The sequence below is a fragment of the Eubalaena glacialis genome, chromosome 13, assembly GCF_028564815.1.
Source record: "Eubalaena glacialis isolate mEubGla1 chromosome 13, mEubGla1.1.hap2.+ XY, whole genome shotgun sequence".
Classification (NCBI taxonomy): Eukaryota; Metazoa; Chordata; class Mammalia; order Artiodactyla; family Balaenidae; genus Eubalaena; species Eubalaena glacialis.
This window is the reverse complement of record NC_083728.1, coordinates 60,029,833-60,046,003: the sequence shown is the minus strand read 5'-3', so window position 1 is coordinate 60,046,003 and position 16,171 is coordinate 60,029,833. Positions and strand designations below refer to the sequence as shown.

General features: G+C 50.8%; 1 protein-coding gene across 1 annotated transcript in view; it reads right to left on the bottom strand.

The window, feature by feature from the left end:
• The window catches only part of LOC133104206 (translation initiation factor IF-2), a 298,010-nt gene extending 283,376 nt beyond the window's left edge, over positions 1-14,634 (bottom strand). The window contains exons 1-3 of the mRNA XM_061209854.1: positions 14,623-14,634; positions 14,437-14,507; positions 13,879-14,345 (exon numbers count right to left, since the gene is read on the bottom strand). Coding sequence (XP_061065837.1) covers positions 13,889-14,345; positions 14,437-14,507; positions 14,623-14,634 — 540 coding nt within the window. The 3' untranslated portion in view covers positions 13,879-13,888. The remainder of the gene's footprint in view (positions 1-13,878; positions 14,346-14,436; positions 14,508-14,622) is intronic.
• Between the last annotated feature and the right edge of the window lie 1,537 nt (positions 14,635-16,171).

The window sequence follows — 16,171 nt, the reverse complement described above, 5'->3', positions numbered from 1 at the left end:
AGCACCTATGGAAACCTTGGTTCACTGATGCAAATATGACAGAGAATCCTGACATCAAGGAGCTTACAGTCCAGGGGGAAGACACAGGCTTGAATACAAATGAGGATAATACGAGATGGAGTAGAAGAGCCCACCTTGACATTTAAACAAAGTAGCGCCAAGGACTGGTTGCCAAACTGGGTCCCCGAGGCAGAGCCAGCCCTGCTACAAGAGACTCACCTGGGAGCTTTTGTAACCATACATCCGGGGTGAGCCCCTAAGCATCAGAATCTCTGGGCATGAGCCCCAGGAATTCGTATATTTAATAAACACCCTCTCCCATGTGATTCTGATGCTCCTGAGGGTTGGGGAAATATGGAAATATGGAGAACAACAAAAAAGGTGCTAAAATAAACCCACAAATGTTGATTTCTGTGCTGACTACTGTGTTAACATCCCATCTGCACGATCCCTGATACGTAGAAAACTCTGCCAGGGAAGCATTTGTAGGAATGACTGTGGATGTTGTCAGTCAGAGCACCTGTGAGACTCAAACCCTGCCCTGCTGGTCACCCCTCCGCCTACAGGGGCCAGGTGGGAGTCTTCCTACAAGTTTTAATACAATGCATCCTATTTTCCAAGGTCACTGGGGCTCCGAGATGTTGAATAACCTGCCCAAGTTCTCCCAGCTTGTAACTGTCAAAATCTGGGGTTCAAACCCAAATCCCTCTGACTCCAAAGATGTTTCCTCTTGCTTCATTCCCAGAGCTGTCCCAGTTGTAGAGATAATTGAACCCACCCAACAGCCACTTTTGTTTTTAGAAACTGTCTCAGGTCCCCCTTTGAATATTAGATGAGGGATATTTCTTACAGAGCAACCCTGTAGAAGGAATACAAAGCAGTTCACCCATTTAAGACCCTACACCGACAGAGTCAGGAGTCCAGGGTCCTGGTCCCATTTCTGCACCTTCCTTAGTTTTCCCCGTGTGTAAAATAGCAACAACAATCTTTGACAGATCCCCTCCCCCAGTGTAGGTAGGGAGGAAGGGTTAACTCCATTCAGGTTTTTTTATTTGTTTATTTATTTATTTATCTTTGGCTGTGTTGGGTCTTCGTTGCTGTGCGCAGGCTTTTCTCTAGTTGCGGCGAGCGGGGGCTACTCTTCCTTGCAGTGCACAGGCTTCTCATTGCGGTGGCTTCTCTTGTTGCGGAGCACAGGCTCTAGGCACGTGGACTTCAGTAGTTGCGGCACATGGGCTCAGTAGTTGTGGCACATGGGCTTAGTTGCTCTGTGACATGTGGGATCTTCCCAGACCAGGGCCCAAACCCGTGTCCCCTGCATTGGACCACTGCGCCACCAGGGAAGTCCCTACTCCGTTTAGTTTTTGAATAGACATTTTCAGGGTCAACAATGATTTCACAGGATAGATAATATCAGTCACAGAACACTTTGCATTCAAACAGAATGTTTTCATTTTCAAAGGGCCCTCACTTACCATCTCATTTATCCTCCTAACAGTCCTGGGAGGGAAGCAGGCTTGGTATTCCTAACCCCACTCCCCAGACAGGAGACTGAGGCACAGGCTTTCCAGATGCCACACAGGGAGTGTGATGAAGGGTAAAGGCCAACCATCATGGCCAGCCCCCTCCCAACAGAGCCACTCCCAGATCTGGTGGACTTTTGGCAGAGGGGACAAAAAGGCTGGGTCACTCAACTCTGCCAGTGGGGACCAGGACCCAACCCCGCCAGGCCCTGGTTACTTGACCGCACCCTGTCTTGGGATCTCCAGGTGCTAACTGGTACCCACCCTGCAAGTCTCAACTGACACAGCAGTTCCTCAAGGAACATTTCTCTGAGCCACCAAGATTGGTCCAGGCCCCCCCATAACTGTCTGGCCTTCTCCTATTCAAATACATGTCTTCCCTATGCTCACCATGTTAGCTGAAGCACCTACAAAGATTAAGAATAAATGGTAAAACCTAATATCTATTGAGTGTGGATGATGCACTTTTTATGTGGCACCTTATTTAATCCTCACTATACCTGCAACAGTAGGCGTTATTAATAGCCAATTGTCAGATGAGAAAACTGAGCCACAGAGAGACTATGTAATTTGCCTAAGGAGTTAGTTAGGAGGTGGTGGAACTCGGTTTGAGCCCAGGTTTAGCCTGTGTTCTCAGCCACTAGAGTAGGTGCCTTCCCAGAATCTACTAGGTGGTTAATGAGTCTTTACTGAATAAATGAACACAGGTACAAGCAGACGGATGGATGGAGGAATGGAGGGAGGGAGGGAGGGAGGGTTGGGTGGATGGATGGACGGACGGACGGACGGACGGATGGATGGATGGATGGATGGATGGATGGAGGAAGAGTTGGGAGCGTTGGGTGGATGAATGGATGGAGGGAGGGTGGGGAGTGTTGGGTGGATGGGTGGATGGGTGGATGGATGGATGGGTGTGTGGGTAGATGGATGGGTAGAGGAATGGACTTGAGCTGTTTGCCATTTATTCAGAGCCCTCTAAAGAACCAAATGAGTTATTTAGGATGCATTTCCACCTGTGGCTGAGCAGGCAAGAAGCTTGCCCAGGAAATACACATCATTTTGGGTAGTGCCCAGCCTCGGTCACTGTTCTCTGAACACCCCCTTTATTGACTAGGAAAGTAAAAACTTGCATTGATAATTAATGTAAATTACGGCTAGAACTGAAGGCTGATGAACTGATGACAGCTGGGCAATCAATAATCAATGCCTTGGCGGTGTCACACTGTTGGCATTCTAGGTAAATTCCACCAAAGGATCTTTAATCCCCATCAAATTTAGCAGTCTCATCAATTATTCCCCACCCATGAGGAGAAGGAGGGGTTTATTAAATACTCGAAGTTCACCCCGGCAGACTCAGCCCCTTTAGTCAACCTGGACCTGACCCTCAGCCCTGAGACTCCTCCAGTCCTCCAAGTCAGCCCTTCTTCCAGCCTTTGGATTGACCCTAGTGACTGCCCACCCATCAGGTAGCTTCACTTTCTTCACACATCCTCTTTTCTAAGGCTTTCCTTCAATCTGGCCTTCACCAAAGGCTGGAGTAGTTGTTGACAAAATCCAAGTCAACCTGGGTAAGGGATGGGGATAGGGAGCAGGCCTCAGTTGTGGAATCAAGTTTTAAGCAAACTTGAAGAGGGAAAAGAAACTGAACATCTACCAAAAGAGACAGTGTGGATTTTGCATAACTGAAGCTAAAGAAGATCAGGGGGCCATGGCAGACCACGAGATCTAAATATGATATAGGTTCCATCCTCCCACACCGACAACTGCTCTTCAAATATTACAAAGGCCTTTGCTAAGGGTAAGACAGAAGGATGGGGCATTCTATGCAATGCCTAATGGGGCATTCTATGCAACAGTAAAAAGGTCCATAGGCAGATATGTTCCTACATCACCTTCTAGAGGACCCCTGGGATTCTGGCAACACATGTCCTGCATAATCTCTCTCACTTCTGCAGTTGGAGAGTTACCACATTAATAGCATGCACCCAGAGACCAACCAGGTGGGTTCAAATCCAGCCCCACCTCTGAGTGACTGCATAACACCAGGCAAATTGTGTAATTTTCCTGAGCCTCAGTTTTTTCATCTGTAAAATGGGTATGCCTCATTCATTAATCAAATTCTACCTGGACGTATGCTAAACACCAGAAACACAGTGGGAATCAAGAACAAGCATGGCCCCTACCCTCATGGTGATTGTAGTGTAGAAGGAGGCAGATATTCATCAAAGAGTCATGCCCAAAGAAACAGTTATCTCTAGTTGGGCCAAATCTAAACAGAGAGACAGCTGGTGCTATAAGAACAGGTAACAGGAGTTGCTGTGACTTAGTGTGGCCAGGCTGCCCTGAGGCAGTGGTGACTCAGCTGGCAGATGAGATGTTTACCAGGTGAAGGGGGGAGGGAAAGTGCTCCCCAGGCAGAGAGAGCAGGATGTGCAAAGTCCCTGTGGCAGAAAAGAGCATAGCATGTGTACAGGAGCTTGAAAGACACTAGAGAGAGCAAGTGAGCGTGCAGATGATCATAGCACCTGCCTCACAGAGGAGCTGCAAGGAAACAGAGACCTTGTCTATAACGAGTTCAGTAAAAGACTTAACAGTAACACAGGACAAGCTTCCTTCCTGGCTTTTCCCATGAAGGGATGCAGTGGACTCAGAGGCCAAGTCCAACGTCCTCCGTGACAGCCCCCAGCCAGCCGGATGCAAATGCCCCCTCAATCACAGTCAAATGTCAAGAAAAACAAGGAACCTGCCAAGGGGGAAGAGGCAGCTTTCTTCCAATGCTGTGGTTGGTTTCTACCAAGTCTTTCAGATGGAAATTAGGCAGCTCTTCACTGGGGCCTGAGAGAAGAGCCTCTCATCCCACCCAGCGAGAGAGCTGATGAATCAGGCACACTGGTGGATCAATCAGCCCGCGCGTGTGAACAAGTTTATGGTGGAAATGAAGGGCTTTATTTGTTTGGCAAAACACGGGGCAGTTTAATCGCCAGGAAGGAGGAGTGTCTGTCGGCCCGGCTTTTCTGGAAGGGGGAGCCGTGCAGACGAGGGCTTCCGTTTCATCTGCAGGCCCCTTGCAGAGGGAGCTGGGGAAAGCTTTGCAGCCATCTGGCACGCTGTTTGCATCTCGTCTGGCTGGGCGGCTGTGTTCCAAACGAGGGTGGATGGGGCAGCTTTTGCCCTGTGTTTAGAGAGGGATGGGAGAGAAACCAATGGAGATGGCAGGTGCTGGGGAGCACTGCCCAGGCCCAGGGACCAGAGCATCCAACCCCACAGACTTTGGGCCGCTAAGCGGCCCTGGACGGTCTTCCCATTCCATCCCTATCCTGGTGCCTACAGACAGTCCCTCATGTGGAGATACACCAACACATACCCACAACCCCCCACAGGACTGCCAGACGTAGCAAGTAAAAAGACAGGATGCCGTTCGAACTTGAATTTCAGATAAACAACGAATTATTTTTTAGTGTAAGTATGTCCCAAATATTTCTTTGGGATACACTTATTTAAAAAAAAAATGTTAATTTGAAAGTCAAGTTTAACTGGACCTCCTGCATGTAATCTGGCAACCCTAGTCCTGCACAAACAACCCAAGACTTGGAAACTCACAGAGAAGGTCACACACACACAAGAACACCAACATACAGGCACACACACGTACATGCACACATACAAGCCCACGTGCCTCGCAGGGTCCAAAGCAAAGGGGAAAGAAAGGGCCAAATTGTGGGTGCTGCCCCCCCCCACTTCCCTGTCTTCTGTGTCTGGGCTCAGAACCAGCAGAGTCCCGGCCACCTTGGGGCCACTTGGCATCCAGGACCAAGCTGGGGCTGGAGGTGCCCTGATGCACCAGGACACTGACCGGCACCTGCCTGGGCTCTGGCCTGGAAGACACAGCAGAGCCCTGTGTGCTTGGCAAGTATAGCAAGGGGCAAGGGGCTCTGAGGACGGAGGTTCATCTTGGAGCCCACTAGCTGGGGGCTCACTAATGAGCCCGTTGCCTTTCGTCTGCTCCCGCTGCCTCTGCCCCAATCTCCATCCCTGCCAATCACTCACTAAGTGTTTACTGAGCAGCTACTAAGGGCCTGGCATTGGACTCGACACAAAAAACATACCCCTGGTAAAGCCACAGACCAGCATGCCGAAAACTCAGCAATGACCTGCCCAGCACTGGCTGAACGTGCACAACAAGCCAAACATCGCAGAAGTGGTGGTCATTTCCTTGAATCCTCCCAACAGCCAAGGAGGCAGCCTTCACTGTTGTATTATCCCCATTTTACATTTGAGGAAACTGAGATCAGAGAGCTGAAATGGCTTGCTCAAGGGCACACAGGTGGGAAGCAGCAAGGTCTGAAGGAGGCACATGCCAACCTTGGAACTTGCAGTAACATAACCAAGAATGTTTGGGAAAGTGAACTTTCCCTCGGGTGAGGCCACCTGCCACAGTCAGAAGCCAGGTCCTGCCAGGAGGAGCTGGTGAGATAGCTGGGCCCCCAGGGGCAGCAGGGTGTAGACTGACCCCAGTGGAAGTGAGGTGGCCAATGCCATCTGACCAGTGCCCTTCAGGCTTCAGAGGGTGACCCCTATAGAGGATGGTACGTGTGAGTCTTGTGGGGCTGGGGAGGCAGGGAGATATTTAACCAGGATGCAAATTCAGCACAGATCCCCCTTTGCCCCTGGATATCCTGGCCCTAGAAACTTACTAGATAAGCACAGGCACAGAACCCCAAGCAATGTGTGCCAGGATATTCATCACAACGCCATCTGCAACAGGGAGGAAGCAGGAACCATTCAAAGACCCATCAATCTAGGGTCGGCCAAATAAATTACAGTGCATCCACACAGCAGAATAACTGCCTTATGAGCAAGGTGGAGCCCAGGTTTCACCATGAGATGATGCCAAGGACACACCACTAAGTGAAAAGGAAGCTTTTCCAGACAGTAAATGGAGCATTATCCCATTTTTATTTTAAAAAGATTAAACTATTTATGTGCAACTATATATGCTTGAATACAAAGAGAAAGGTGTGGAAGGGTATATGTCAACCCCTCCCCTCCTGGTGTCACCTCTGAGAAGCAAGGCTGAAGAGAGGCAGATAAAAGAGTTGTTTGCTTTTTGTTTTATATATACTTGTATTGCTAAAATTCTTTACAATGAGCAAATAATAATGTGTATTGCTAATAAGCAGAACAAAAGCCAAGGAATTATACTCAGACCATGTAGATGCTTTCATCCAGCCCGATTCCTAGAGGCCAGGGCTTACCACTCCATCAGGACAACACAGAACACGGAATCAAAACGAAAAATGAAAAGGGCAGTAGATTTTCCCTCGCAGGCATCACACGCCTTCCAATTTAAGCCAACACGTTTCCAAGTCACAAAGTCTTCCATATGCAGAGACACAAGACACAGCCCCACAGCAAAGACACAAGCCCTGCCCAGGTTTCTCCCAGAAGGAGGTCTGACAGGCAAGGCAAGGCGGGTCCGCACACAGTCAAGGGTGGAGGGACTAGGCAGGAGGGGCCACAGAGCCAAGGGAACCCACTGGGCAGCCCCTTCGTTCCCCAAAGACCCTCGGAACCGGGAGCTGCACAGAGCCCCTGAGAGCCTGTTTCTATGACACCCTGGAACACAGTGAGATGAGCCAGGGGGAAGGAAACAAGCAAAATTCACAAAACCCAGCCACACTTGGAGCACGCTAATAGTGTCTACTCTTCTCTCTGTTTTTGGAAATCCACCTTTCTCCTTTGTGGCTTCAAGGTCCTTGCTTCTGCATGCCGACTCTTCTCTCTGCCTGTTTGCCTCTACCCACTCTTTGGAGTTCCTCCCCTGCAGCTTTTCCCAGGCCCCCTCCCCCTTCAGACTGCACCCTGCCTGGGACACTGGCTCTCTGGCCAGTGAGGTCTAGGGTTCAGATGCAGCTGAGACTCTCTGGAGAAGCAAAGGCAGGAGCCTTGTGGACTTGTGAGTAACCTGATAACTTCCCGCTGGAGCTGATAAGGGAAAAGGCCAGCTCCTCCTCACCACAGCCCCACAAATACAGGGCTCTCAGTGGCCTCTCGGGGGATCTGTGCTGATGGTCAGAAGTACTGTCACCTCCATGTGCAGTTTGCCTGCAAGGAACGCAGTGCAGGAAGCCGTGTATTGCTCAGAGAACAAAAAAAGGGGGAATTAAATGCACCATCTGCTTATTAGCGAGAGATTTTGAAGCAGATGCTTAAATATGCATGCCCAGACATTATAAAACTTTGGGGTAAATGTTAATTTCAATAACCCAAGTTCTTGTGCTTGCAAAAAAAACACCGTTCTTTTCTCTCTCTTCTTAGTGATTTGGAGGCTCTGTACCCCAGAGTCACAGCGCCAGGAAGGTTGACCTCACCAGATTTTGGCAGCTGTGCAAAGTGGGACCCTGAACACTCACTGGGGACCAATCTTAGAGAGATGCTTAGGAGGGGGCCACCAAGTCACCATTCCCTCCCTCCTTTCTCGCCCCCATCCAAAAGTCAGACAGCACTAGCCTGGTGCCCGGCCACAGGGATAAGGAAAGCCCACTCAGAATCTCAGTTCTTCCCCTGACACCAAAGACCCAAAAAGTTGAGAGTAGGGGAGCTGACTCCATCTCCTCTGGGGTCCCACAAGGTGGGTACTTGTAGCAAACCCAGCTCAGAACTGTGTGCATTTCAAGGGCCGCTGTACTCATGCCCCCATGGGACACCATGGGGGTACAAAACCCTGCACCTGAGATTCTCAGTGTAAATGTTTTCAGCTTTGTGGGCAATACAGTCTCTGCTCCAACTATTCAACTCTCCCACTGCAGCAGGAAAGTGGCCACAGACAATATGCACATAAATGGGTGGGGCTGTGTGTCAATAAAACTTTATTTACAAACACAGGTGGGGGGTGGCTTAGGCCCATGGACCAGAATCTGTCTCCTCCACTAGAGTAGGGTTTCCAGGAGAACAGGGACTGATCCATCCTGTAGAACAGCACCTAGCCTGGCACCTGGCACCATAGGAGCTGCTCAAACACTTGGAGAAGGAATGAAAAAGGCAAGTGGTCCCCAATGTAGAGAGGTGAGGGTCTCCCCATGACACCATCTTGTGCCGAGGAACACAGCCAGGGCAGGGCTCTCCACCAAGGCTGGGTCCTTTTCCAAGGTAGCATGGAAAAGTGACAGCTGAGTGTTTTAAGAGGACAGAGGCTTTGGAGTCACACACACAAACTATAGTTTTGCAAGAGTGTCAAGACCATGGAGTGTCCTTTGTTTCATTGCACACACTGTGGTTGGGTGCTAGAGTGTCCAGACTTAGGGTGAATCTTTGTACTCCACCCCCCAGTTGGCCTCTATTAAAATTCCAGCAAGAGCCAATGAACATATTAAATCCAATGGGCTCTCTTCAACACAAATGACCCCTGTCTTTCTCCCTCTCCTGTCTGTGGAGCCACACATTCTCTGCCTGCTGGTCCTCCGACCTTTCTCATGGATTCTTCTCCTCTCATCATTAAGATTTCCCAGGCTTATAGTAAAGTCCCTTCTCTTGCCACTCCTCTTCTTTCCCCAGTCAATCTCGGGTGTCCTCTTGGCCTCAACTACCATCAACACTGATGACCCTCAAGTCTGAATCTCCATCCCTGACCCATTTATCCATTAGATGTTGCCACCTGGGTCTCAGAGCAACGTCAGCCAGAGTCCAGAATCAAATGTATGGTCTTCCCTGCCTTTCTGGAGGTCGACTTGACTCTGCATCTTGCTCATTCCCAATACCCAATAGATCCTAAATCCTTTGAAATGTATCTCATAAGGTACACAACTCAAGGTCCTCAATTCAGGTACACAACTCCACCACCACCACCACCACCACCACCGCCATCATCCAGGCCACAAGCATCCTTGGCAAAGACTCCTGTCCCAGCCCCCAAAATGGTCTCCCTCGTGTTCCCTGAGCTCCAAGTCATGTTCTAGAGGACCCAAAGGGACAATGACCATCTTGCTGAAATTTTTTAAATTAGGAAGACACTGGCTTGCAGTCCAACTCTTTCCAGCTGAGAAGCCCAAATCAAGCTCCAGTTTGCTAGCACTGGGGTTAAATATTTCTGAAATGATTAAAGCCAAGGGCAACACAGCTAAAACTACTCCAGACACAAAGGCAGCCACCTCCCCAGGGGCTGAGGGGTCTGAACTGTCCAGTATGCCTGTGCCTCTCTGTTCCTGCTGAAAGGAATACCCTCCATGCTTCTTCCTCCTCCAAGGACCCTCCACCATCCTGCACCCCACTCTTGGCCCCTGGAGGACGAGGAAACCTCCTGCCATTTCCCTCTCCAGCACAGCATTCCACAGATGCTTGCCTCATAAGTTACAGAAGAGCTGTGGCAGACACACTGCGCTCCAGTGGGTGGCCATGTCTTCATGTCAGCTTGAGAGATCGTTACCAGGGAAATATCTATATCTCAGCAGAGAGAGTTTCCACCCTGTGGAGTCCAGCTGTGCTCAAACGGGAATCCTGAAACCCAGATGTTGGTCCAAACGCCCTGTCTTGGCAGTCAGCTTTGGAACTCTCCACTGTGGGAGTGAACCCCTCCTGCCATCTGGCCTGCCTACCCACACCCCTGCTCCCTGGAATCCTGCACCCCCAGAACCAAGGAGGAAATTGGGGGATGCCAATGAGTTCCATGCGGAAAGCTGAGGTGCTACCCGAATCCAATCTGAGGTTTAGGTGGACGGTATCCCCCGTTACATGTCACCAATGGATAAGGGGATGGAGGACGGAGTCTGATTCACCCAAATAATTAAAAACAGAGATGACCATTTGTTTTGTGCTTTTTCTGTGTCTAAATGGTATTCCAAGCATTTTCTATTTATTATCTTGTTGTTTTATTGAATGCATACATAACCTGTCACTGAGATTATCTCCATTTTATAGATGAGGAAATTGAGGCCCCTGGAGGTTGTATAAACTTCCCAAGGCCACATAGCTCATAAGTGGTACAGCAGAGACCCAAACTCAACACCCACACTCTGAAATATTTTTTGCAAGTGTAGACTCGTGGCTCTAAGCCAAGGTGATTTTGACTGCCTGCTCCTGCTACCACAGGCAACGTCTGAGGACCCTTTGGGTTGTCGCAACTGGGGGTAGGGTATCCATGCTACAGGTATCTAGTGGGTAGGGGCCAGGGATGATACTAAGCATCCCTACAATACACAGGACAGCTGCCCATAACAGAGAATGATCTGGCCCCAGATATCAACAGTGCCAAAGTTGAGATATCCAGGTGCAGACCATCACCAGCAAGAAGGGGAAAGACCTACAGTCTGGATTCACCCCTACAGGGAGCCCCATGCTGACAACAACCTTCTGCTCTAGTCTCAACCCCAGGGACTCTTGAGTGGAGAGTCCATCAGGGGATTTCGGGGATTCCGATGAGTTATTACCCTTGAAAGCTCAACTCTGCTCAGCAACAACTCAGAAATCTATGCCAAGCTGCCTGATCTTGGGAAAAGCTGAACAAACACCTGAGGTTGATAACCAATTACCTACAGGAAAGACTTTTCTCTCCTTCCAGGAAGAGCTGTGGGTCAGATTCACCCTGGGGTCTCTCTAAAGGAATCAATAAAGGCTCTGGGAGGACCAGTTCTTCAATACCCTCTCAGCATCACCGGTCCTGGAGGGGACAAAAAGACTCTGTAAAACTTCTGATCCCCGGTGGAGGGTCAGCCCTCACTAGTCACACACCCTCCTTCCACCGCACATCCAGCAGGACTCGGGTGCTGAGCGGCATCCTGGGGCTCCAGTTTAGCTCCTAAAAGCATCCCCTAGCAGCCAGAAGAGGAAGCAACACTCTGCTTAAAGACAAGACCCGAGCCCAGGAGCCACTCTGAGGGACAACCAGTCACATGTAAACCTCAACCATCCAGAGCATCGGATACAGTAATGGGAAAGGGTATTTTATCCTTAAAAACATCTAGATACAACATGGACACGGAGGTATTGCCCATGCAGCTTCTGCAGAGAAAAGCCCAAAATGATCTACATCCAAAAATAATCTGCTATTAAAGAACAAAGATGATTTTGACATTTCAGCCAAGCTAATGGTCTACACAGACAAAATCCCATGAAGAAGCATTGTTTTTCGTGATGCATCTGAACGTGGTCTGTGAATGAAGAAATGGCTCTCCTCCTTAAAGAAATAGCTGCTGCTCCTGGCACCAGCCTGAAACTGCTTCTAGGTTCTTTAAAGAGAATATTCCTATAGAAACTAAAAAAAAGAAATCTGTCTGGTGGGCATTCTGGGCAGCCTGTGTTTTGGCCAGCCTTTAAACTTGAAAACCAAGACACCAGCTCCGTGAGGAGCCACTGTCCCCAGAAGATCCAGGTGTCCCAAAAGGAGAGAATCGTATTCAGTTTCAGAAAACAAGGACGATTTCTGTCCAGTTATGACATAACGCTTCAAACCATGGTATCCCCACTTCCCTTCACGAACCAAAAAGTTCAGTGGGGTTTCTGCCTTTTAAAAATGTCATCCTCTGCACATAAATCCTTTAACCTCCAAAAGGCATTTACCATGGAGAGTCTTGCCTAAGATCCTTATCTCTTGTAATGAACTCCCAGAACCAAACATGGCTGCAAGCAAGGTGCACAGAGAGAATTTCAGCACTAAATCACATTCATTGAGCACATACTACACACCAGGTGCAATGCTAAGTGCTTTCTATGGATAACCTTCACTTAACCTCAGGAACAATAACCCCATGAAACAGGGCCTATTTACATGTCCTTTGCACCACTGAGAACACTAAGGCTCAGAGAGGTTAAGTCACTTGCCCCCAGTCACCCAGTTAAGGAGGGCCACAACCAGGATTCACACCCGAGTAGACTAGCTCCAAACCCACATTCCTAAGCATCCCACTGCATTTAGTCACTTCATTCCATTCTGGTGTCCTAGTCTTTGGCAAAGTTCCACGTAAAAGAGGGAGGTGACAGGAGGAGGGGAGGGCTTCTGACAGTGGAAGTTTCACAGCATTGCACGGCCCACATAATTGTGTCTCAGACCTGGGACCTCTCCTCTCACCACACTGCGACACATCCCTTCCCACTCTTTCCACGATGTGTCCCAATAAACCTTCCATAAATATGATCCTTCTCCTAGCATCTCAGAGAGAAATTCTCCTGGTTCTGGTGTCCAGGTGGCCCATGATCTGAACAATCACAGCCACGGGTAGGTGAGGGCTCTGAAGCAGCGCCTGGGAGTCAGCCGGGCTTTGATGCAGCCTAGTGAACGCGAGGCAGGCTGCTGCCGCCTGCGTGAATTCAGGAGAAACAAGGGGACCTCTCCCTTGTGGGGCTCACTAGTCACAAATCAAATTTTTAAGACGAGCTCAGCCAAGCAAATGGTCAAGAATAAAAACGTTTGGAAGAAACAAAAAGGTCAAACCCATTATCAATTTAAAACTCTCAAGGTGGCAGCCCTCACCACGGGGACAGCTGTCCAGCCAGCCCTCATCTGTTCTCCAGACACTTGTGACCCCCAAATGTAAGGTCAGCCAGGTCACAACTGGAAGATTCAGAAGAGGAAGCAGAAAGCAGTGGCCAGGGAGGTCAAGCTGGCCATGGAGCTCCATCCCACACACACCTGGTGACTCACATACCCACGCACATATGCTACAAATCACCCGCACACATACCCTCGGCTAGCGGGGATCAGAGCTAGGCGGCACCTGAGGGGATGCACAGAACTTTGCTTCACTGTCCTTCTCTGGAGGGATGGGGAGAGAAGAGTGACTTCAGGGTTGGAAGCCACCTGCCTTCTCTCTCAACTCTCCCTGCCCAGCCAGCCTGGGGAGCAGTGACAGGAAGACGAGGGGCAGGTGAGGGGCTTAGTGAGCTGCCGCCGGCACACACGGCAGGGCAGGGTTTGCAGAGCCTGTGCCCGGTACTTCCCACCCAAGCCCCTTACCAGATGGAAGGCAACCAGCAAAGTCCCAGAGAGACGCCTAAAACAGCTCTGCCCAGGATGGGGTGTGCAGAGTGAGGGCTGCTCAGAGTAAACCCCCGCCTCCTTTCCCTTCTGGACGCCCCCAGGACACAGAGCTCCCCCTCCCTTTTTGGACAACCGCAGAGCCCGCGGGTCTCCCAGCCAGCGACGACGTCGTGGGAGAATCAGCAAGTCGATCCTACATAAACAAGAAGGGAGTTGCCACCAACGACGGAGCATCTAGTTTCTCAGGAGGTCCCCACAAGCTGTCACACCGCGCCCGCCCGCCCGCAGGAGTTGCTGCCCAATTATCAACTTAGACCTGACCGCCGATGGGGAGCATCCCTGCCCACCCCCCAGCCCCCGTCCCTCCTGCGCCCCCCGCTCACTTACACCTCTGTCTTCAACACCTGTCTGGATGCCGGTCTCTTCCCTGCCCAGTCGTGGCGCGTCTTCTCCTTCCTCCTTCGCTGCACTTCCTCCTTCCAGCCCCAGCCTCAACCTCTTCTCCTCCGGAGGGGCATCCTCCTCCTCCCGCCTCTGCCGGCCATCCCTGCCTCTGAGCTTGCCCGTGTCCTCGGGGCTGCCGGAAGGGCTGGCCATAGCTCCAGGGGGGCTCTGCCTGCACTTGGGAGAGAGGAAGGACCCAGCAGCCTTCCGAAACCAGCGGCCTGTCGGTGGGAGATCTGGCTTCTGAGCGCGGGCTCGGTGGGTTCGCGCGGCTCGGCTCTGAGCTGGGCTCTTCTGTGGACCACTCCTGTCTCTCTGCCGCCACCTGCTGGCTGCTCGCGTGCACCGCGGGCACGCGTGGAAGAGGCCCGCTCAGGCAAATCTTGGCCCGCAGCTCACACACAGACGGTCTCCCTGACCAAGGAAGGGAGGGGAGTAGGGACAAGCAGACGTCCACTTCTCCAACGTCCTGCGAGGATGGACACCCTGGTCCCTCAGTACTGTTCTGCATCTTGAATGGTTTGGATGTGGCTGGAAAACAGAAGCTGCTCAAAACACAAGGAGAATTCGGCCTGGAGAATGATGTGCTTAATACAAAGGCACCATCTTTCGAAGCTGTGCTTAGCTATCAAGGATGTTTATTGAGCATCGCTATAAACCAGGCATGGCAATGCGGGAGGGGGTTACAGTGGTGACCATGGCAGGCATTGTCTCTGCCCGGTGGAGCCCAGCGCCTGGGGGGGGAAGGCGATGATTGATTAACATTGCCAACGGGGCAAAGGGCTGCAGAGGAATGTGCTGGGGATGCAGGAACCTAAAACAGAAGAGCCTCAGAAGGTCTGGGGCTGGGAGAAAGGCAGAGGAAGTGAACACTGAATGGAGGTGTACAAGATGAGTAGTTCTCAGCCAGGTGAAGGGTGTTCAGGCAGAGGGAACAGCACACGCAAAAGCCCAGAGGCTGAGAGGGAGGCAAGAAGCCTGTGGGGCTGCAGCAGGGTGGGTGAGTGGAGAGTGGTGTGGTGGGTGGAGAGGTTGTCGGGGACCAGGCATGCAGGGCAGGACCAGATAGAGGACCACTGCAGGGACTCAGCACAGCAGCAGTGCAAATGGACAAAGGGAGGAGACATTGAGAACTACTTTGGAGTGATGGGTTGATAACTCTGAGTGTGCCCCACACATGCCCTAAGCACCAAGATGGGGCTCCCTCCTCGGCTGTGTGATGAGTTGAGCCAGGAGGTATATTCTGGACATTTAAGGGTTATACCCAGTGTACAGGGAAGCCTCAATAAGCGCCAGCCTCCTATATGTCCTGAGCTTCCCCAACCAAGAGCTGAGACCATGCTGCAATTGCTTGTTAAATTTTTTCTGCCGCTAAGCCCCAGCAGGCAGTCGCTGCCTCTGCCTTGTTTATGATTTTATCCTTAAAAGCTATCATGGTGGGTGGCACACAGTAGGTGCTCAAGAAACATTTGTTGGATGAGTAAATGGATCTGCTCCTGCCCAGGGTTCTCTGCATCCTACATGTTCCCCTTCTTGCTTCAGTCCCTTCCTTTCTTCTCCATCTCTTCCCTCTGCTCCAGCACAAATAAAACCCTGTTATTATCCCCACTATACAGAGGAGGAGACAGCGGCGTAAAGAAGGCAAGCAATGTGCCCAAGGCACCCTATGGCGAGAACTGCTGCCACTGAATTGGGAAACCTAAATGCAGTGGGGGGGTGGGGGTCGGTCGCTGGATCCCAGGGTGGCAGAGGTCAAGTGGTGGCTCTCAACCACCAAGGTCATGGGCAGAGTCAAAGCAGAAGTCAGAAAAGTCCGACTCACACAGAACTGTAGCAGTGGCCAGTTCAGCACAGTGTTCCTAGAAATGAAATAGATGGCAAGCATATTGAATTCTTACTTGATCTGTATAACCAAAAGAGTTCTAGGTCAAGTGAACAAAACTCTAACTTGAATTATAAAAACAGATGGTCAGGGGCTCTCGGCGGAAACAATGGCAGGCATCTCACGCAGGCCTGCGAGCAACCTCACAGATGGCACCACTTTCAGCACCTGGAGCACGTTGCCAGGCACCACCAGATGAGCCGTGTGGCTGACAGGGTCTTGGTGCTCCGGCTGGGTGTCAGACCTGAGCCTATGAGGTGGGAGAGCCGAGTTCAGGACATTGGACCACCAGAGACCTCCCGGCCCTATGTAATATCAATTAGCGAGAGCTCTCCCAGAGATCTCCATCCAAGG